Source organism: Eleutherodactylus coqui, chromosome 8 (assembly GCF_035609145.1).
Source record: "Eleutherodactylus coqui strain aEleCoq1 chromosome 8, aEleCoq1.hap1, whole genome shotgun sequence".
In the NCBI taxonomy this organism is placed as follows: Eukaryota; Metazoa; Chordata; class Amphibia; order Anura; family Eleutherodactylidae; genus Eleutherodactylus; species Eleutherodactylus coqui.
In genome coordinates this window covers 54,188,249-54,209,878 of record NC_089844.1, presented here as the reverse complement: position 1 = coordinate 54,209,878, position 21,630 = coordinate 54,188,249, and the positions used below count along the sequence as shown (strand labels likewise).

The following is a 21,630-nucleotide window of genomic DNA, read 5'->3' as shown; positions in this document are numbered from 1 at the left end:
GAGTACAGAAATAGCTGAGTGGACTGCCTTACCCTGTTTCCATAAGGCTCCTAAATGTTTGCAAGCCATGGAAACAGCGTGGCACAGTGAGCTACACAGTTTCCGTGATTTATGAGCTATGGAAATAGTATAGCTCACTGTGTTACTCAGTTTCCGTATATCCTATTTATTTCTATGGGAGTTACAGAAACAGCGAACTGTCCTATGCTGTTTCCTTAACTTCCAAGCACCCCTTGCCACTGCTGATTTAGGTGAATTTGGACTTCAATCTTGAGCAAGGTAGGAAGGTAGGACCCTTATTTATCAAAATCATTTGGCATATCCTGTGGATACCCCTTTAACAAGATCGGTGTCCATTCTCTGCTATGAAAGATCTGGTGCTGTTTAAATTGTCAGCAAATAAGCATTTAACCCTTTCCAATCCAATTTATATTCTGGTTTTCCTAGGGGGTTTACTCTTTTTCTGCTGTTATACAACAGTGCTATCTGCTGGCTAAAGCCAGTACTGCATGAGGTGACACATTGGATAGGCTCCAAAAGCAGAGAGGCTGGCAATATACAGTAAGAGAACCCTCGACGGACGTCTTCCAACATCGGAGCTGTACAGCCTTAAATCATAATGTCTTTAGACGTCAGACAGTGGATTGGAAAGGGTTAATTCAACAAAAGCCACTATTTGAGGGTTACTACACCTATGCGGTAAGAGCATCTTGTAGGTTTATATTGGGCTGGCATGTGGAAAATCAATTTGGTAGTGAAGGAGTTAGTGAATCGCAGTATGCCTCTTATTTTCTTATTCATTTACATGTTTATCAATGTATGAGTGGGCGGTGAAAACACATCTTAGAGTACCACTCAGAATAGTATAAGAAGCCTACAAAATCTGAATTGAAATTCCATTAGTTTTCTTTCATTTTCTTTCTTCACTGTCTAAATTGTCATCCTAATCGGACTTGCAGTGAGCATTTCTGACTAACGATGTGCAGCAAATGAAAGAACATCTTCTGCTAACATCTGGTGCAGATATTATTCCTCTATGAGCACCTTCCTAATCAACAACCTCAAAAGCCTCAATTCTGTCTTCACAGCACAACCAAATGCAAAATACTGGATGCAAATCAAGAAAGTGTTATGCATGGGCTCCAAATATCAGTGCCACTGCCAAGCATAAAAGCAACATGAGGGCTAAAATAGATGAGTGTGATACACTGCAATTTTGTGCACGGGAATAGAACCCATTGATTTCAATGGGTTCATTCTCCCTTTTTTTTGTGCCCGTTGTTTTCACAGGTGCAAAAAAATAGCACCTGTCCTATCTAGTGCGTGTTTGTGCACCAAAAAGGCCCATAGAGATCTATGGGAGGTGTGCAAACACACACACATCTGACTGTGCGGGTATGCACTAAATGCAGCGTGTCACATACCAGAGGAGATGTGATGATACCTATCGATCCCACCTTTGTTCCTGGTTACTTATGGATCGACTATTCAGAGTGCACTCAGTGCTACCAACCATCATGGCAGAGCCTCGATCCATCACTGTAGCAGTATTGCAAGCTTGGAGTCAGTAAAATACAGCCTGATTTGTATCCAGCTTTCCCGGGGTCCTGCCGCTTGCAGACTGAACGTACAAATCACCACCTATCCGTTCTAACGCACTCCAGAGCTATACAATGCCCACACAAATACATGCTGCCACCACCAGTTTGTTACAAGTAAACTGGAACCCAGACTTATGAGTTATGGATACATTCTTTAGCATTTATGAGTCGTTTCAAAACGGACAAGGCCTAACTGATAAATTGTAGATTTATTCTAGAAAAGGTCTAGCAGTGCAAATATAGGTATGTACAAAAGATACACAAAAAAGATTGTTACACAGGAGTATAAGGAAATACTGTATTAATACACAACAAGCAGTATTTTTAAAATAAACAGAGAGAAATCAAAAGAAAGATACCAGACTTGGACATCAGTCCAAAGTTTTGTTTGGCGGAGTTCCAGAAACCAAGGGACAGTCGATATGCCGCAGCATATCTCTGTGGATTGACCATTTGGGTAAAGAACCCACTCAGTTCAATTTTAAAGCCTCCACAGAAACACAGCCCCAGCAGCCTTTTCCTGACATCATCAAGGAAGGTTGAGTACATGTGGGGAAAATCTGTAGGAAACCCAGATTTAATATTTCAGCCATATTTCCCCGGGAGGCGCTCCAATGGGGAACATATGTCCGTCATGTTTAATATCAGGAATTAATCCATAGATACTAAGCATAATACGTACATTAGGCCCAGGTACAAAGATATGCCATTCATGGTGTTCTGGGCCTCAGGCCTCAATGGGTGTGGACGCGTTTTATTCGGCTGGGTGGCCTGATTCTAAAAAAATATATTTCATATCAGGCTAGGCCCTTCAGATGACCCTATAACCTTTATTAAAAGATTCTCTTCATAAATATCTCAGCGCCCATTTGTCTGTGTGAGACAGGAGAGGTAAAACAAATTCTTGGCTGGGGGTTATTTAGCACTTCCATGTTAATGGCTAGTTTTATTGCAGTGGATCAGGATTCCCTGGCCTGTTGTACATAAAATACCTGGCAGATGTAAGGGAGGGGGGAGTGAAATTAGAACACTGAACTCATCTTTCCCAGTATCCTGAGCGGCAAGTTGCTATGGGTGGTCGGGGGAACTTTATCAATATCTCTAGATCACACAGCACATACCCGTGATCGCTAACAGCACATTAGGATAATTAGCCTTTTAAATCAGCACGGGTAGATTCCCCTGTCCATGTGAACGAGCGGTACCTGCACAAATACACTTTGTATTTACGCAGGCATGAGCACTAACTACACTCGTTCACTGCACAAAACAAAAATGGGCAGGAGCGAGTGTATTAGGTTACACTCTTGTCTGTCGAGGCCCGTAGGCTGGTTTCATACACCGTGTTTTGGGGGGGTTATTTTGAAAAAAGTTTTGTGGCAGCTTTTGAAGTCATTATTTTTGAGCCAATGTGAGAAGTTCATCCAGGAGGAGAGAGACATATAAGGCCCCCTTCGCAGAAGCTTATGCATATGAATGATACTTTTTGTGCATTTGCTAATTAGTCAAATGATTTCCAGATGTGTTCTTTTTCCTTTTGCACCCACAAATACGCCCGTGTGAAGGGGGCCTTAGAGTTGAGGCAGTTCTGGGATTGCCGCCTTTTGATAGTCCGATGCTGGTTTTGGAGGTGTTTCTACATCTTCTGGCTCAGTGGGTGTGCTATTTGGTGTGACGTGCTTGGTTGCACCTGGGGATGATCACTTGGGCTATTTAGCCTGGTTGGAGAATGAGCTGAACTGTGATTTATTCTCAGTCTCTCCCTGACTAAGCTAGCAGTCAGAAGGTTCCTGCTGGATCATCCAGTCACTTGCTGCAGCATAAAACCTGAGTACTTAGTGCTAGGTGGGGACTTTAATGTTACACTAGACCCACACATAGACACCTACAGGGAAAGCAGTAATCTCACACTATCCGCACACCGCAGGATCAGGAAGACGCTCCACAACCATCAGTTGGTAGACGTTTGGAGGGTCTTACACCACAACACCAGGGATCTCTCTCACTCTCTCCCCGCTACTCCCCGCCACCCGCCGCTCACCCCCGCCGCCCCCCCCCCCCCCCCGAGCATGCTCGGACCAGTAAGCAGTTATTCGAGAAGAGTGATGCTTGCTCGAGTAACTGCTGTATCCGAGCGTGCTCGCTCATTTATGGTCTTTACTCATGTCCCACGGCGCCGGTCAGGGATAATGGTCAGATCTCATCCCCCTTCACAAATACAAACGGTACGAGACAAGGATGCCCCCTCTCGCCTTTAATTTTCTTGCTATGCTTGGAACCATTGTTAGGTCATATCCGTTCCAACTCAAATGTTACAGGGATCGCACTGACAGACACAGAGCATAAGATCGCGGCATACGCAGATGATCTCTTGTTTTTCATAACTGACCCGCAAATCTTTCTGCCAAGCCTGTTATCCAAAATCAAACAATATTCCGAACTGTCAAATTTTAAGATTAATTATCACCAATTTGTGGTGCTCAATATATCGCTAACCCAAACTTTAGTCAGTGAACGTAAAGATTCCTTTTCATTTGCCTGGGCCAGAGACCATATCCAATATCTGGGTATTGGTCTGACTCCAGAAGTTGAAGACCTGCACTCTGCTAACTACCCAATACTCCTGAGTAAGATTAGATCAGACCTGACCTCCTGGTCCAAGGGTCTCTTTTCTTGATTCGGAAGGTGCGCAATATTTAAAATGATATGTTTCAAGCTCTTCCCATTCATGTTCCTAGGCAATTTTTTCAACACCTACTCTCGCTTATGTCCAATTTTGTTTGGACTGACAAACCAACACATGGAGCTGGTCCATTATCCCACAATCGGTCCAACTCTGGCAATAGCAACTAAAGTGTTTGCAAGATCAGATATTTCCCCCAGACCCTCTCCAATGTTCCCGGTCTTGGGCAACCCTTTGTCCCCCTGGGTAATGAGAGCAAAGCCTTCTGCCTCTGGTTTAGGAGTGGTAGATTTCTGCTCGATGGCCAATGGCTACTGATGGACTCCTTGACAGGGATGCTAGACCCGTCTCCAATACCGGTTTGGCAGACGCTACAACTGAGACACTTCCTTAGGTCTCTACTCCACACCAGTACCTTCACACGCCCAAAAACTCAGTTTGAGTCAACATGTAGTGCTGAAGGCCCCTCCAGACACACACTGTCAAAGGGTCTATGATATACTCAACTCCCATATCCAGTAAGATTCAGGAATCACGATTTAAGATTCTCTCATGCTGATATAGGGTGCCCTCCCGTTTACACAGGATATTCCCATTGGTCTTGCCTCTGTGTTGGAGGTGCGGATCCTGCGAAGGGACTCTTTTGCATGTTTTCTGGGACTGACCCGTGCTGGAGAGCTTCTGGATGGAAGTTTGGCAGATTATCTCTAAATTTACACAATACTCTATACTTAAAATGCCAGCTTTCTTTCTTCTACACCACAGCAAGATTCCTTTATCGGTGTACAAAATAATCTGTGGTGTGCCATTTAGTTGGTGCAGCGAGATCCTGTATTCCAAGACTCTGGCAACAGACCACCCCGCCTTCGATGGTAATGTGGCTCAATTCGATACAGTGGATAATTGAGATGGAGAACCTTACGGCATCACTCCAGGGCACTCAGGAAAAGTTCACGAAGCCATGGTTTCACTGGATCGAGTTCCGGAACTCGGCGGAATACGGAACACTATTAAACACCAATCACCTGAGGTTATAAAGTCGCCTCCTCTCCTCCTCTCTTTCTCTTATTTTATTTTATTTTTTCTCCTAATGTACCCCAATGTGTCTTCTCCTAAGTCTTTAAATTAAGCTGTTACAGAACGAGGTTGTTTTGTTTATAGATTAACTCTGGTTTTTCTAGGAGCGGAAGTTGGATTTGAACGATTAGTATAGCTTTTAGAAGCAGAATATGTATTGAGTTAGCGAGTACATTATGTTTTCAGAACATTAGGTTTAACCATACGTTTAGCTAAAGATTTAACAAAGTCAGAGGGGAGGATTAAAGTTTTTTCTTTGTTTGTTCTGAAGGGATCGTCCAGAATGTGACTCTGATTTTACTGTACAGCAGTATGTAAAATTTCCTGGATGATATTGTTACTTGTATTAAAAATTGAAAATGATAAATAAAGAATTTAAAAAAAGCTAAGTACTGCATTTGTTTTGCATTATTATTGGGTCATTTCTTGTCAACTGGACCAGTTTTAAAAAGCGTCCCCAATCGGCCATCTCTAATTTTGCGTAACATTTACATGGATGTACATATATGTTTGAAACGAGGTTCTGTAAATACCGGGAGCACCACTGCCCTTTGCGTGGAGGTCCCACCATCCATACTGCGTCAACAGCAAAGATTTTGCAAAGTTTGACAGGTGGCCATTGCAGAACCATGTTAGCTGGGATGCTGAAATTCAACATACTAGCTCAACTTGTACCCATGAACATGAAAAATACACTATCAACACTCACACAACAATATATGACTTGCAAGTTAACCTCAAAGTGGCTTCAAAATTATGTTGTGTAATGTGCAAGCCAAATTTTTACACTGTACAACTCGAACAGTTGGTAGGTTCTGCTTTTCCCAGTACACTAACCATGAGAATATATGGCTGCAAAATCAGAACAAAAGCTCACATATTTGTGGAGATACCAACTCACAAACATGGTGCAAACCGCTTAAAAGCTAGAGATGAGCGAGCACCCAAATGCTCGGGTCCACGTTATCCGAGTCGAGCTTTTCCTAAAATTCGAGAGCTCTACTCGAGTAACGAACCCCATTGACTACAATGGGAGACTCGAGCATTTTTGTATGTGGGACGCCGGGTGCCGAGCTTTTTTTTTCTAGGTTCGTCTCTCTCTCTCTCCCCAACCCCCCCCCCCCCCCCCGCCTCCCTGCTTGCCAGACAAAAAATTTGCCATTGACACTCACTGCGTCGCGGCGGAGAGGGGCAAAAACAGGCACGTCACAGCGAGGAGGAGCCAAAAACTGGAGCGGGGTCGAACACGGCTTGATGCTCGTTTGGCGTGGAGGGGCCAAAACAGGCACATGCCAGCGGAGAGGATCCAAAAACTGGAGTGGGGTCGAACATGGCTTGATACTCGTTCGAGTAACGAGCACCATCGAGTACGCTAATACTCGAACGAGCATCAAGCTCGGCAGAGTATGTTAGCTCAACTCTATTAAAAGTCAAATCTAACCTAATTTCAAAGTCAAATATCTCAATGTAGGACCGCTCCAAATTAATTTTTTGTTATACCACTGGAAAGAGCATAATTTTTCTACAAGAATCATCTTTTTCAATTTTGGTATTTTTTGGTGTAACAAAGAAAAATTCCTTTGAACATGGTGCAATTTCTTCCACGGAATCAACATTAATTACAGCATTTTTCACCTATGGAGATTTTGCAAAGTTTGTCATGTAGCTATTGGGGTAAAACAGTAGCTCTGATGCTGACATTTAACATATGAGCTCAAGTTGTGCCAGTGAACAAGAAAGGTTTACGATCAACACTCACACGACAATATGGGAATCACAATTTAAGCTCAAAATGGCTTCAAAATTACATTGCGTAACGCGCCAACTAATATTCAATGCCATGCCTAACCATTGAAGCAGTAATTAACATGTTCATTTTATGTTAACAATCTTGTTATCCATTCCTAAAATCGTAATATACTGTAATTGGTTTATGTATTTGATTCATTTCTGTGGTAACGCCAGTTGTCAGTTTTAAGTACCTTGTCCATTTTTAGGCTTCTTTCAACTAAAGTGCAATTCTCCTTATCTTTTCATGTGTAGTAGCCTTTTCAGACCGATTAGCCTGCCGATTAGGCAGGGCCCTTCCCGGTGTTTGTTTCCCGGGGGGCATATGACTTTTTGTCACAGGCAGTAAAAGGATTAGCAGGACCCTAAGCAATGTCCAAGGTTTGCATTGACAGGAGTTCATGTCGAAAGAACCCATCATGGAAGTCAAAACCCTTGATAGGGTATACCTTGTCAGAAGTCCACCTCAACACCTCAGTCCAGAATCACGTAAATGTATGATGGACAGGTGATTGACAGGTGAACTCTTGAAGGACAACTGGGATCAGAGAAAACTTTGATGTTTTATTCAACCCTTTCAGTATTGATCACAGTGCTGGCAAAGACGACTACCTTTATCTCTTCGTTTTCTTCCTAATCAAGGCACCTACGGCCGTCCTTTAACAGTCTCTAATAGATGCCTATGCACAGGGGTAACATAATGCCAAACAGAAAGCTGATGTTACATCATTTTGAAAAAAAAAATGCATTAACAAAATGTTGAAAAAGATTAAAGGCAACAGTACAAATGAAAAAAAAAAAGTTTTTCTAATTAGCTTTTTTAATCCACTACACCATTGATAAACATTAATATAATTCAAATACTAATTGTTATGCTGTTAATGGCATGATAGCAGGGACAGGACGAGGGTGACATTTTGTTGCCCTGAGAGCTTGTGGTCATTCACATATTACCATCTGTCCTTTGCCTCAATAAGGAAGGTTAGGGTCGCCCCAGGTTTCTGACATGGGGTTGCCCTCATCAGGATGAGCACTCCACATCCAAGGTAAGAATCGCTCATGTCAGTGGCTTAAGGCCAGATTTCTTGGTTCCCTGCTTATTAGTTTTTTCATTATACTTTTGGTTCCCGCCTTATTATATTGTATATATGTTCAAACTGCTTGGATAATAAGCTTACACCTGTTTAGGCAAGAGTAAATGAACCCTGCATGGAAGTAACTGAAGGGAGCCGGTGATTGGCTGCATTGGTCACATGGCCCTTTTTTCGGTGACGTTATTGCCGACCTCCTGCATTGGGAAGTAAAAACCAGCAGGGAGAGCCGGGGAGATGGCAGCAACGGGGGAGCATGGAAGAGGGATTATGAATTCTGTTGTTTTAGTATTGCAGGTTTGAAGAAATTCTGTACCCAGATAATCCCCCAAATGGATTTCATCCTTAAGCTATTGAAGGACTTATCTCTTCTGGTGTGTCCATGACCACTCTTCGGCACTAACATTAGAAATGTGTTTATTTCTCACATTTGCGGTAACACTGTAAAGATCATTACCTTAAAAGCAGTGCTGTAAATGTGGAGTGATTTATAAAGAAAAGGCTGAGATAAAAATAAAAAAGAGAGGTTTTTAAGTGCAATAAAAATGTTTTGGTTTGGTACATGGAATTAGAAGACTGTAGTAAGTATAGGGGGTGCAGCCTTGTCACCTAGCTGATTAGAATATTAGTGGGTTGTTAATAGTCAGGCACATCATAAAACTATGTGTATAAAATGATTTTCCATGTTGGACATGGAATTGTTCGATATCAGTGGTACCACATAGAGATGAGCGAACGTACTCGTTTCGAGTACTTACGCACCTGAGTACCGCCATTTTCGAGTACTTCAGTACTCGGGTGAAAAGATTCGGGGGGCGCCGGGGGGCGGGGAGAGGCGTGGCGGTGCGGGGGGTAGCAGCGGGGAACAGGGGGGAGCCCTCTCTCTCTCCCTCTCCCCCCCACTCCCCACTGCTACCCCCCGTGCCGCCACGGCGCCCCCCGAATTTTTTCGCCCGAGTACGGAAGTACTCGGAAATCGCGGTATTCGGGTGAAAAAGGGGCGTGGCCGAGCACGTTCGCTCATCTCTAGTACCACATGCTCAAAAACTGTATCCATGTCTTATGGTATGGTGGTGAAAGTGCCATGTGCTTCCTGTACTTTTTGGCTATGTTTACACATGCTCGATTTGCCACAATTTTTTTTGCGTGAATTTCATACTAAATATCTGTAACCAGCTGCAGTGCAGGGCAAGTGGGTGCGGTTATAAAAGTATATATATTATAGTGCACACTTTGGGTCTACAGCATTCATTATCATCAGTTAAAGCAAACAGTACCTAAAATTTAGGTGACTTCGGAATAAACTGCCATGTGTGCATAGGAGGAATAACATTACTCTGACTATAATATGACTGCTGTTTGTTACGTTCATGTGGGCAAATAAGCACAGGGCCCACACGAACATGCCCAAAGGTGGGGATATAATACAAACACAGGGACCTAAAATGGATTTCAGACTTGCTGACGGAAACACCAACTGAACAGAGAACTGCGGACTGGAATGATGGACAGACCTTAAATAGGGACTGACAAATGACCTAAACACCTACCTTGCATACTAGTACACCTAAGCAGATGATATAGTTATAAAAGTACAAGGTATTGGTTCGTATATTAGCCAATGAACTTATGCCGCAAGGCCACGACAAGGCACCTTGTGTCTTGTGGTCCCTACACTAACAAGACACTTCTACTAGAGGACCCTAAGGAACACCCTAGCCTGGATATGGCCAACAAACTCAGCAGGACAAATCAAAGACAGACTGACAGAAAATAAATGTAAGAACGGACATGAACCAGCAAGACACGAAACACACAGCAAGCTGCAATGAACAAGAATACATGACTGCTCACCCTGAACACCAAACAGACACTGATAGAAGCTGGGTTTATATGTGAGCAAAGACCTAGGGGATTGGCTAGCAGGAGATCACCACATCCAGCCAGCTCAATCATTCCACACCTGTGGGGCTGTGCTGCTAGAAACCATAGTACAACAGATCCCAGCCACAACCTAACACTGTTCTGCATTTTCACTAGTTTTCTCTTCTGCAGGCTCCATCTCTAATTGTCTGTTTTCTCTGAACTCCTGGATGGAGATTAGCTGCTTTGTTATCTCCCATACATAGCACATAAAGAAAAGATTAGATCTTCCTCCCCTATTTCCCTGATCACAATAGTTGTATTTCTAAACACGGGAGATCGCCAAATAGATTCTTGTCTATATAGTATATCCTAATATGATGGAAATGAAATAGACTCACCTGGCACCGAGCGGGGACTCCCCAATGGAGGGACTGACCACCCGACACCTGTAGTCCAAGTGTGCTTATCAACACCTTATCCCGGATCCTCTGACTTCAGTGGTCGAAGGTGGCAGCAGAGAGCAGTCCCCAAACACTCCAGGTGACGGGTTTTGAATCCAAATAAATCGTAAAAGATAAAAAAAAATTTTGCGCTCAAAAAAGTGATGATACCGCACCGTTTAATATCCTCACCAACAGGGGTAAAATAGACAAGAAACAATTAAATGAACAATAAATCCAGCAAGCTTAAATAAAGTTGTCAATATCCTTCATTTATTTAAGCTTGCTGGATTTATTGTTCATTTAATTGTTTTTCGTCTATTTTACCCCTGTTGGTGGGGATATTAAACGGTGCGGTATCATCACTTTTTTGAGCGCAAGAGAATTTTTTATCTTTTATGATTTATTTGATCACAATAGTTGTGATTCCAGTAGCTGTGAGACCGTTAAATACTTACTAGTAGCTGCAGCGACCCCTGTGTGCATCACTCTACTTCTCTCGCACTCAGCTCCTCCTCCCAACTACCCCATCCTCTTTTCATAGACTTCCATGGGGCAGCATGTTATCTGATATCTCAGTCAGCTGTTAGCTTGTCTGATCCATCAAGAAGGATTCGGAATGACTGAACAGTTTAGGATGGAGGGAAAAAAGATAAGGAACCTCAAAAATGGAAAAGAAACATTTTGCTCTGATAACATATATTATAAAGTTTGTTAAATTCAGGCCAGTCTCACACAGGGGTACTGTCATGGCATACTGCTTGATCGATTTGTATTGGATCACCTACAGCTGCCATTTTTTTCATGCGCATGCTCTATGCGGCATGCACCGTCTTGGCATGTATGAGGATTGGCAGCAAGTATACATGTCGTTGTGTACTTGCTGCGTGCTCACGAATGAGAGATATGTGCGTGGCACAGCGTTCGTGTGAGCCTGGCCTCACTTGTACTTTTGATCTATGCAAAGTGAAAACACATCACTTGTGTGAAAGAGGCCTGAGTATGGCCTCCTGCACACGGGCGGAAATTCCACGGCGGGATTTCCAGCAGAATTTCCGCCCGTGCCCACTGCCATAGGATTGCATTAGATAATGCAATCCTATGCAGATAGTCGCGATTTGACCGTGTGAAAACTTGCGCGGTAAATAAATTGCGGCATGTCCTATTTCTGTGCGAGCCTTACAAAGGCCGCACAGAAACGTCACTGGTGACGCGCCGGCTCCGCTCTGCGCATGTGCCGGCTGGGCGGCATCCGACACATAGCAGAGCGGAGAAGACCCCGGGAGGAGGTGAGCCGAGGTGGTCACTGCAGGCGCACAGCTCGCATCACACTGTGAGAATTCTCGCAACGGGATCCGACCTAGCCATCTGCAGGAGGCCTATTGGTTTCATTCTCTGCTCTCTCTGTTAAATACAAAGTATCTATATTTTTATTTATTTAATCTATCGTAATCATATACAATTATCATTGAAAAATGCCACTGTTTGCACACTATATGCTGCAGCTGCTTCGTGAAATGAGTTCTCCCAGGTTGAAAGAATATTAATAGCGAGTAAAGCATACAATTAGATTACCTCCTGTAGCCCTAGCCACGGCTCCTAGGAGACATTAGGCAAACATTCAGCTTTGTGTAGCTGCTCTCTCCGGCTACAGTATTGAAGTCTGCCAAGTGCTATTTCCCCATTCAGATCTGTCAGTTCTGCAGAATAATGGGGTGCGATCTGCAGGATGAATATCCACAGCAAACTGGACTTTATAGTGTGACTGATCTCAGGTGAGATCTATTATCATCCCTCTATGTAATATACTGTATGTTTCCATTCCCTTCAGGATAACTGCCCTCCTCTGGTGCCATGTCATCAGTATGAACTTATGTTAAAAGAAACCTTTCTAAAGTCCGCACAGTTCATAATTACATCATTTTAAAATATGTAGCTTTGGTGAAACTCCCCATATATATTAGGTGATTGCAGACTGCCAATTCATGCAGCTTGTTTTATATATTATATATGGAGCAGCAGATATGGGCTGACATAATATAGCCTGTGTCTGCTCTCCACTTGAAAGGGAAATGTGTGGAATGTGAATAATATTTATACCGTGTTTTCTGTGTATGTCCAGGGTATACGCTGGGAATACACCTCTACATGTATACAGAATGTATTGCCTGGGTGTATGCATCTGTGTGCCATGCAGATTCCTACATCCGCAATAGAAGTCCATAAAAAAAACACTATATAGTTTTCTGCAGATGTCAACTACAATTTTCAACACAGTTCTAAAAAATGCAGGTCATATTCCGAAAAAATCCTTTTTTTCCCCTTACCTGGGCAGCTGGGTAGAAAGTAGGCAGACTCTATTATAGTTAATGGAGCCTCCCCGACGTTGTTCGATTCCATCGCAAGGATTCCCCTTTGCTGCTCCTCGAACAGAGTAGGAAAGTGGAATCCCCAGAGAAGGTGTGAAACCAGCCTTATGTGGTGGTAAAGTGAATGGAAGGGTAGGTAGGTTATATGTAGCAAATGTAAAAGGTTGTCGGGCTCTTTCAATAGATCTAAATGCTCAAACAGTGTCTACTCTGGATCACTCAGGATGGTTACTTTCTGTTTAGGGTTTACATATCTCACATAAGAACTGGTCAATCAGGTTTCGAGGTAGCAGCCAATGCATAATAGAATGGAGACTGGGAGACCACATTATAGCTGAATGTATTTACTTCACAACCACAAAATAGAAGGTACAGGCTCTTGTGGTACACTCAAGGATTCAGGCCCAAAGGCAAGAGGAAGCTACTTGGTATCCTTTTTGGAACTCTAACTCTTGGGATGAATAGTTTCTAGTTAGAGATAAGCGAGCACCAAAATGCTCAGGTGCTCGTTACTTTTCGCGATGCTCGAAGGTTCGTTTCGAGTAACGAACCCCATTGAAGTGAGCACAATCAAGTCAGCACAATCACTGCCTGCATGACACTCCGCTGCCACTTCTCCTGAGTTACATGCTGCCCAACCCCCCCCCCCCCCCCCCGCACGACCCAGTGTCCACAGCGCACACCAAAGTGTCCCTGCGCAGCCTTCAGCTGCCCTCATGCCACACGCTGGCCTCATAGCCACACCACCCTCATGTCTATTTATAAGTGCGTCTGCCATGAGGAGGAACCGGAGGCACACACTGCAGAGGGTTGGCAGGGCCAGGCAGCGACCCTCTTTAAAAGGTGCGGGGCAATAGCCCACAATGCTGTACAGAAGCAATGAGAAATCCAATCCTGTGCCACCTCCATCAGGAGCTGCACACGTGGTCATAGCAATGGGGAACCCATGTGCCACACACTATTCATTCTGTCAAGGGGTCTGCATGCCCCAGTCAGACCGGGGTTTTTTATAAATAGACACAGGCAGGTACAACTCCGCAATGGGAATTCCGTGTGCACCCACAGCATGGGTGGCTCCCTGGAACCCACCGGCGGTACATAAATATATCCCATTGCATTGCCCATCACAGCTGAGGTAACGTCCGATTAAATGCAGGTGGTCTTCAGCCCACACTGCATGCCCCAATCTGACTGGGATTTTTAATACATAGACACTGGCAGGTACAAATCCCTAATGTGAAGTCCCTGTGGACCCACAGCATGGGTGGCTCCCTGGAACCCACCGGCAGTACATAAACGTATCCCATTGCAGTGCCGTGCTCAGCAGAGCTAACGTCACATACAATACAGGTGTGCTTCGGCCCACAGTGCATGCCCCAGTCAGAGTGGTAATATGTACCTTAACAGTAACCGCGTTGGTGGGAATGTGGTGGTGACTGCGGACCTAGTAGCGTGGTTTTATTTAGTTGGTTTTCGGAATGTGGCCAGGATTAAGTGGGCCGTGGTGGGGGGATGGTGGGTGGGCTCTCTTGTTGTGTCGGTAAAGGTGAAATTCTTGGACTGCCACCAGACGGACCAATGCAAAGGTATTTGGCAAGAATGTTTTCATTGTTGGAGGAGGAGGGGGATGTTTTTGAGGCACTACGTGTCCTCTCCACGTGTCCCTGGTTATATGCACCTTAACAGTAACCGCGTTGGTGGGAAATGGCCTCGCCACCATCATGTCTTTGGGAAGCCTCCGTTTCCACACCCAGTGACATAGCATTAGCAGCGGTATAGGCAGAGCCCAGAATTAGTAACATTTTAGCGGTAGCATTAGGGACAGGCCCCAGTAACATATCACTAGCAGCATTATAGGGGGAGCACAGTATTAGTTCCATTTCAGTAGTAGTAGCAGTCCAGACAGGCCCCAGTAACAATTCCGAAGCAGCAGTATAGGGGGAGCACAGTCTTAGTTCCATTTCAGTAATAGTAGCAGTCAAGACAGGCCCCAGTAACAATTCCGAAGCAGCAGTATAGGGGGAGCACAGTATTAGTTCCATTTCAGTAGTAGTAGCAGTCAAAACAGGCCTCAGTAACAATTCCGAAGCAGCAGTATAGCGGGAGCACAGTATTAGTTCCATTTCAGTAGTAGTAGCAGTCAAGACAGGTCACAGTAACATTCCCGTTGCAGCAGTTTAGGGAGATAACAGTCTCTTTCACATTTCAGTAGTTGCAGTATAGACAAGGCCCCAGTTACATTTATGTAGCAAAAGTGTGGGTCAACCCCACACACCTTGCTGTAGCATGAGTGCAGGCGAAGCCCATAAAAATTACTAGGATTACACTGTAGGCGAGGGCCCAAAAAAATTGGTGTACCAACAGTACTAATGTACCTCAGAAAAATTGCACATGCCCAACCAAGAGGGCAGGTGAAACCCATTAATCGCTTTGGTTAATGTGGTTTAATTTGTAACTGGGCCTGGAGGCAGCCCAGTTAAAAAAAAAATTGGTTCAGGTGAAAGTTTCAACGCTTTAATGAGAATTGAAACGTATAAACATTGTTTACAAAAGTCATATGACTGAGCCTTGTGGGCCTAAGAAAAATTGCCCGTTCGGCGTAATTACGTGAGGTTTCCGGATCAGGAGGAGGAGGATGAATATAATACACAGATTGATGAAGCTGAAAGGTCCCCGTTTTTTATGGTGATAGAGAACGATGCTTCCATCCGCGGGTACAGCCTACGTATTGTTTAGGTACCGCTGCTGTCCGCTGGTGGAGAAAAGAATTTTGGGGAAATCCAGGCTTTGTTCATCTTTATGAGTGTAAGCCTGTCGGCACTGTCAGTTGACAGGCGGGTACGCTTATCCGTGATGATTCCCCCAGCCGCACTAAACACCCTCTCTGACAAGACGCTAGCCGCAGGACAAGCAAGCACCTCCAGGGCATACAGCGCGAGTTCAGGCCACGTGTCCAGCTTCGACACCCAGTAGTTGTAGGGAGCAGAGGCGTCACGGAGGACGGTCGTGCGATCGGCTACATACTCCCTCACCATCCTTTTACAGTGCTCCCGCCGACTCAGCCTTGACTGGGAACGGTGACACAGTCTTGCTGGGGAGCCATAAAGCTGGCAAAGGCCTTGGAGAGTGTTCCCCTGCCTGCGTTGCACATGCTGCCTGATCTCTGCGCCTCCCCTGCTACCTGGCCCTCGGAACTGCGCCTTCTGCCACTAGCGCTGTCGGATGGGAATTTTACCATCATTTTTTTCCGCCAGGGTCCTGTGGTATAGCATCACTCTAGAACCCCTTTCCTCTTCGGGTATGAGAGTGGAAAGGTTCTCCTTATACCGTGGGTCGAACAGTGTGTACACCCAGTAATCCGTAGTGGCCAGAATGCGTGTAACGCGAGGGTCACGAGAAAGGCATCCTAACATGAAGTCAGCCATGTGTGCCAGGGTACCTGTATGCAACACATGGCTGTCCTCACTAGGAAGATCACTTTCAGGATCCTCCTCCTCCTCAGGCCATACACGCTGAAAGGATGACAGGCAAGCAGCATGGGTACCCTCAGCAGTGGGCCAAGCTGTCTCTTCCCCCTCCTCCTCATGTTCCTCCCCCTCCTCCTCCTCCTCCTCCTCCTCCTCAACGCGCTGAGATATAGACATGAGGGTGCTCTGACTATCCAGCGACATACTGTCTTCCCCTGCCTCCGTTTCCGAGTGCAAAGTGTCTGCCTTTATGCTTTGCAGGGAACTTCTCAAGAGGCATAGCAGAGGAATGGTGACGCTAATGATTGCAGCATTGCCACTCACCATCTGGGTAGACTCCTCAAAGTTTCCAAGGAGCTGGCAGATGTCTGCCAATCAGGCCCACTCTTCTGTAAAGAATTGAGGAGGCTGACTCCCACTACGCCGCCTATGTTGGAGTTGGTATTCCACTATAGCTCTACACTGCTCATAGAGCCTGGCCAACATGTGGAGCGTAGAGTTCCACCGTGTGGGCACGTCGCACAGCAGTCGGTGCACTGGCAGATTAAACCGATGTTGCAGGGTCCGCAGGGTGGAGCGTCCGTCTTGGACTTGCGGAAATGTGCGCTGAGCCGGCGCACCTTTCCGAGCAGGTCTGACAAGCGTGGGTAGCTTTACAGAAAGCGCTGAACCACCAAATTAAAGATGTGGGCCAGGCATAGCACGTGCGTGAGGCTGCCGACCTGCAGAGCCGCCACCAGGTTACGGCCGTTGTCACACACGACCATGCCCGGTTGGAGGCTCAGCGGCGAAAGCCAGCGGTCGGTCTGCTCTGTCAGACCTGCAGCAGTTCGTGGGCCGTGTGCCTCTTCTCTCCTATGCTGAGTAGTTTCAGCACGGCCTGCTGACGCTTGCCCACCGCTGTGCTACCACGCCGCGCGACACCGACTGCTGGCGACGTGCTGCTGCTGACACATCTTGATTGCGAGACAGAGGTTGCGTAGGAGGAGGGTGGTTTAGTAGAGGAAGCATACACCGCCGCAGATACCATCACCGAGCTGGGGCCCGCAATTCTGCGGGTGGGTAGAACGTGAGCAGTCGCAGGCTCTGACTCGGTCCCAGCCTCCACTAAATTCACCCAATGTGCCGTCAGGGAGATATAGTGGCCCTGCCCGCCTGTGCTTGTCCACGTGTCCGTTGTTAAGTGGACCTTGGCAGTAACCGTGTTGGTGAGGGCGCGTACAATGTTGCGGGAGACGTGGTCGTGCAGGGCTGGGACGGCACATCGGGAAAAGTAGTGGCGACTGGGAACCGAGTAGTGCGGGGCCGCCGCCGCCATCATGTTTTTGAAAGCCTCGGTTTAAACAAGCCTATACGGCAGCATCTCCAGGCTGATCAATTTGGCAATGTGCACGTTCAACGCTTGAGCGTGCGGGTGCGTGGCGGCGTACTTGCGCTTGCGCTCAAACAGTTGCGCCATCTACGGCTGGACGCTGCGCTGAGAGACATTGCTGGATGGGGCCGAGGACAGCGGAGGTGAGGGTGTGGTTGCAGGCCGGGAGACGGTCGTGCCTGTGTCCTGAGAGGGGGGTTGGATCTTAGTGGCAGGTTGGGGCACAGGGGGAGAGTCAGTGGTGCAAACCGGAGGTGGTGAACGGCCTTCGTCCCACCTTGTGGGGTGCTTGGCCATCATATGCCTACGCATGCTGGTGGTGGTTGCTCCCCGGCTGATCTTGGCGCGACAAACTTTGCACACCACAGTTCGTCAGTTGTCTGCACTCTCAGTGAAAAACTGCCACATCTTTGAGCACCTCGGCCTCTGCAGGGTGGCATGGCGTGAGGGGGCGCTTTGGGAAACAGTTGGTGGATTATTCGGTCTGGCCCTGGCCACCGCACTGCCTCTTCCAACCTGCCCTGCTGCTGCACTTGCCTCCCCTTCTGAAGACCTGTCCTCAGTAGGCTTAGCAAACCAGGTGGGGTCAGTCACCTCATCGTCCAGCTGCTCTTCCTCCGAATCCTCTGTGCGCTCCTCCCTCGGACTTACTGCCCTTACTACTACCTCACTGATAGACAACTGTGTCTCATCGTCATCGTCCTCCTCACCCACTGAAAGCTCTTGAGACAGTTGCCAGAGGTCCCCAGCCTCATCGTCCGGACCCCGGGAACTTTCCAAAGGTTGGGCATCGGTCACGATAAACTCCTCTGGTGGGAGAGGAACCATTGCTGCCCAATCTGGGCAGGGGCCCGAGAACAGTTCCTGGGAGTCTGCCTGCTCCTCAGAATGTGTCATTTTCATGGAGTGAGGAGGCTGGGAGGATGGAGGAGCAGCAGCCAGAGGATTCAGAGTTGCAGCTGTGGACGGCGTCGAAGACTGGATGGTCGATAGATTGCTGGATGCACTTTCTGCCATCCACGACAGGACTTGCTCACACTGCTCAGTTTCTAATAAAGGTCTACCGCGTGGACCCATTAATTGTGAGATGAATCTGGGGACCCCTGAAACTTGCCTCTCTCCTAATTCTGCAGCACTCGGCGGCGATACACCTGGATCAGGAGCTCGGCCTGTGCCCACACCCTGACTTTGGCCTCCACATCCTCGCCCGCGTCCACGTCCTCTAGGCCTACCCCTACCCCTCAGCATGGTGTATTACGAGTAGAGCAGAAATTGAGCGCTGTAATTAAATGTGCCGCTTATTGGCCTGTCGTTGGAGGCTGACTTCGCTTACGGAACACACAGCAGAGCCAGGAAACAATTTTGCGCACGCCTGCAGTGAGACGTAGGTGCGTATGACTGAGCTAGTGGAATTCACAGCGCAGAAGCAGTTAAGTGGCCAAAGGGCAGTGGTAGGCCTTAAGTATTTTGCTTCAATTTTTTTAAATGGTGAGCTGAAACACCAGACAGATACTGTATGCAGCGTATATTATGTATACTGTTTTCCTCTGGCGCTATGACGTTGGTGATGTAACAGGTACAGCAGAGCCAGGAAACAATTTTGCGCACGCCTGCAGTGAGACGTAGGTGCGTAGGACTGAGTTAGTGGAATTCCCAGCGCAGAAGCAGTCAAGTGGCCAAAGGGCAGTGGTGCGCCTTAAGTATTTTGCTTCAATTTTTTAAAATGGTGAGCTGAAACAGCAGACAGATACTGTATGCAGCGTATCTATTGTACACTGTTTCCCTCTGGTGCTATGACGGCGGTGATGTAACGAGCACAGCAGAGCCAGGAAACAATTTTGCGCAAGCCTGCTGTAACGCTTAGCTGCGTATTAATTAGGACTACTACCCCCAGCAGACACGCAGTACACTGAAGACGGTCACAGGCAGCCCGAATATACTATTTTTCCCCAATTTTTTTGAAAAAGCCCACTGCCTATATAGACAGTATATCTCTTTCACCTTTCCCTCTTTCCCTGCCTCACCAGTACTGCCCCTATACTCTGTACAATGACTGCAGACTGAGGACGCAATGGTCTGCACACCCGATATACAAAAAAAAAAAAGTGCAACACTGCTAAAAGCAGCCTCAACAGTACTGCACACGGTCAGATGTGGCCCTAAGAAGGACCGTTGGGGTTCTTGAAGACTGAAATAACACCTAACACTCTCCCTATAGCAGCTCCAGCATCAGCAGCACTTTCCCTGAGCTATGTCAGAATGTGGGACAGTTTATTTTTTGTTTCATATATTATGTCAGAATGCATCTGAGGCGAGCCGCGGGAGGGGCCGATTTATATACTCGGGTGACACCTGATCTCGCCAGCCACTCACTGCAGGGGGGTGGTATAGGGCTTGAACGTCACAGGAGGAAGTTGTAATGCCTTCCATGTCTTTCTATTGGCCAGAAAAGCGCGCAAATGTCTCAGAGATGAAAGTGAAAGTAACTCGAACATCGCGTGGTACTCGTCACGAGTAACGAGCATCTCGAACACCCTAATACTCGAACGAGCATCAAGCTCGGACGAGTACGCTCGCTCATCACTATTTCTAGTATATCTGTAGACACGTTGCATCTGCAAGAACGGCTGTGTCAGCTACAACCATAACCAACCACTAATTCACTACAATTGTGGACTTAGTATTGAGAAATTAGAAGAATAATTCATTGATGTTGATATTGGTCCGATTTCACAAAAATCATCGTGAATCAGAGCAATAATTTCTGACTCCCCTTAAAGTAAATAGAATGTCCACAACGTCTATCAGTTATCGCATCCCCAGCTGTGCTGAAACCCTTTCTGTTAGTACATTGGCAGTGTGTCAGGCTAGCATCTTTAAAGCATGTAGTGCAAGCTCTGGCCATTCGTTCAGCTTAAATACCCAGAAGTCAAAGGGGCCAACACAATGTCTGAATACATGCACGTTGGAGCTGTCATACTCTTGGACCATCATGGATAAGTGCTGCCTGTGATTATCAGTCCTACCCAGTACTTTTGCTGCAGGCTTCGATGGGCTGAAGTAAGTATGCTACCCCTCTGTTATTATTTCCTGCCACCTGTGGTGGCTATTGTGGCAGCTTCCTGCTTGTCACTATGAGCCTCAAAGTTGTAATACGTTGCGGATGCATCCCCGTGGCTATGGAGAAACATGTTGCTTAATAGTCTGTCCTGATAGTGCTGCATTTTGGCCCTGTAGCGAGGATCAAAGTGCCTAAGGCTGATGGCCAACATTCCTCGAGGTCAAGCCTAAGAGTGTATTCTGGCTTGTCCCTCCATCCACGTAGAATAACAGGGGTTAGTGATAGATGGCAGGAACAGTGCGTAGCCCTCTTCCCTGCTTCTGGTCCTATATTATTCCCCTCTTCTACCATGCGTGGAGAAATGTGTTGGAGAAGACACTCCCCAGTTTAGGAAGCACAGGTTCATCACATGGGCCAGGAGAAATATGCATGTGAAATTGCTGAGGTGAAGGTCTGCCAGCAGGTTTGCCCCATTGTCACACACAAACTTATGTGCCTTCAAGACCATGCAAGGTCAGCTATGTTTCAGCCTCTTCCTGGGAAAACCCCTTTAAATAAGCAACATTTCAATGCCATTATGGATCCCCCTTACACAGGTTCTCTCACACAAACTACATATGAACAAATGCCACTGTTACAGATTTGCCATTATGTAGAATAGCCACATAGAATACCTAAAGTGTATATATGGCAATATGAATGCATTCCCTATGATAGTTAATTTTTCTGAGCTCAATTTACCAAATGAAGCAAGGCCTGGAGGGCGGCGGGCGCAAATTTACTCTTCTGCAAGAAGCAACCTCTCTCTTTTATAT

General features: G+C 46.3%; 1 protein-coding gene and 1 long non-coding RNA gene across 2 annotated transcripts in view; one reads left to right on the top strand and one right to left on the bottom strand.

Annotated features, from left to right (window-relative positions):
• Window positions 1-12,954, bottom strand: part of LOC136577476 (uncharacterized) — a 30,904-nt gene extending 17,950 nt beyond the window's left edge. Inside the window, exon 1 of the long non-coding RNA XR_010786481.1 lies at window positions 12,874-12,954. This is a non-coding gene — a long non-coding RNA (uncharacterized lncRNA). The remainder of the gene's footprint in view (window positions 1-12,873) is intronic.
• The window catches only part of LOC136577475 (uncharacterized), a 229,887-nt gene continuing 220,459 nt past the window's right edge, over window positions 12,203-21,630 (top strand). Inside the window, exon 1 of the mRNA XM_066577376.1 lies at window positions 12,203-12,321. Coding sequence (XP_066433473.1) covers window positions 12,257-12,321 — 65 coding nt within the window. The 5' untranslated portion in view covers window positions 12,203-12,256. The remainder of the gene's footprint in view (window positions 12,322-21,630) is intronic.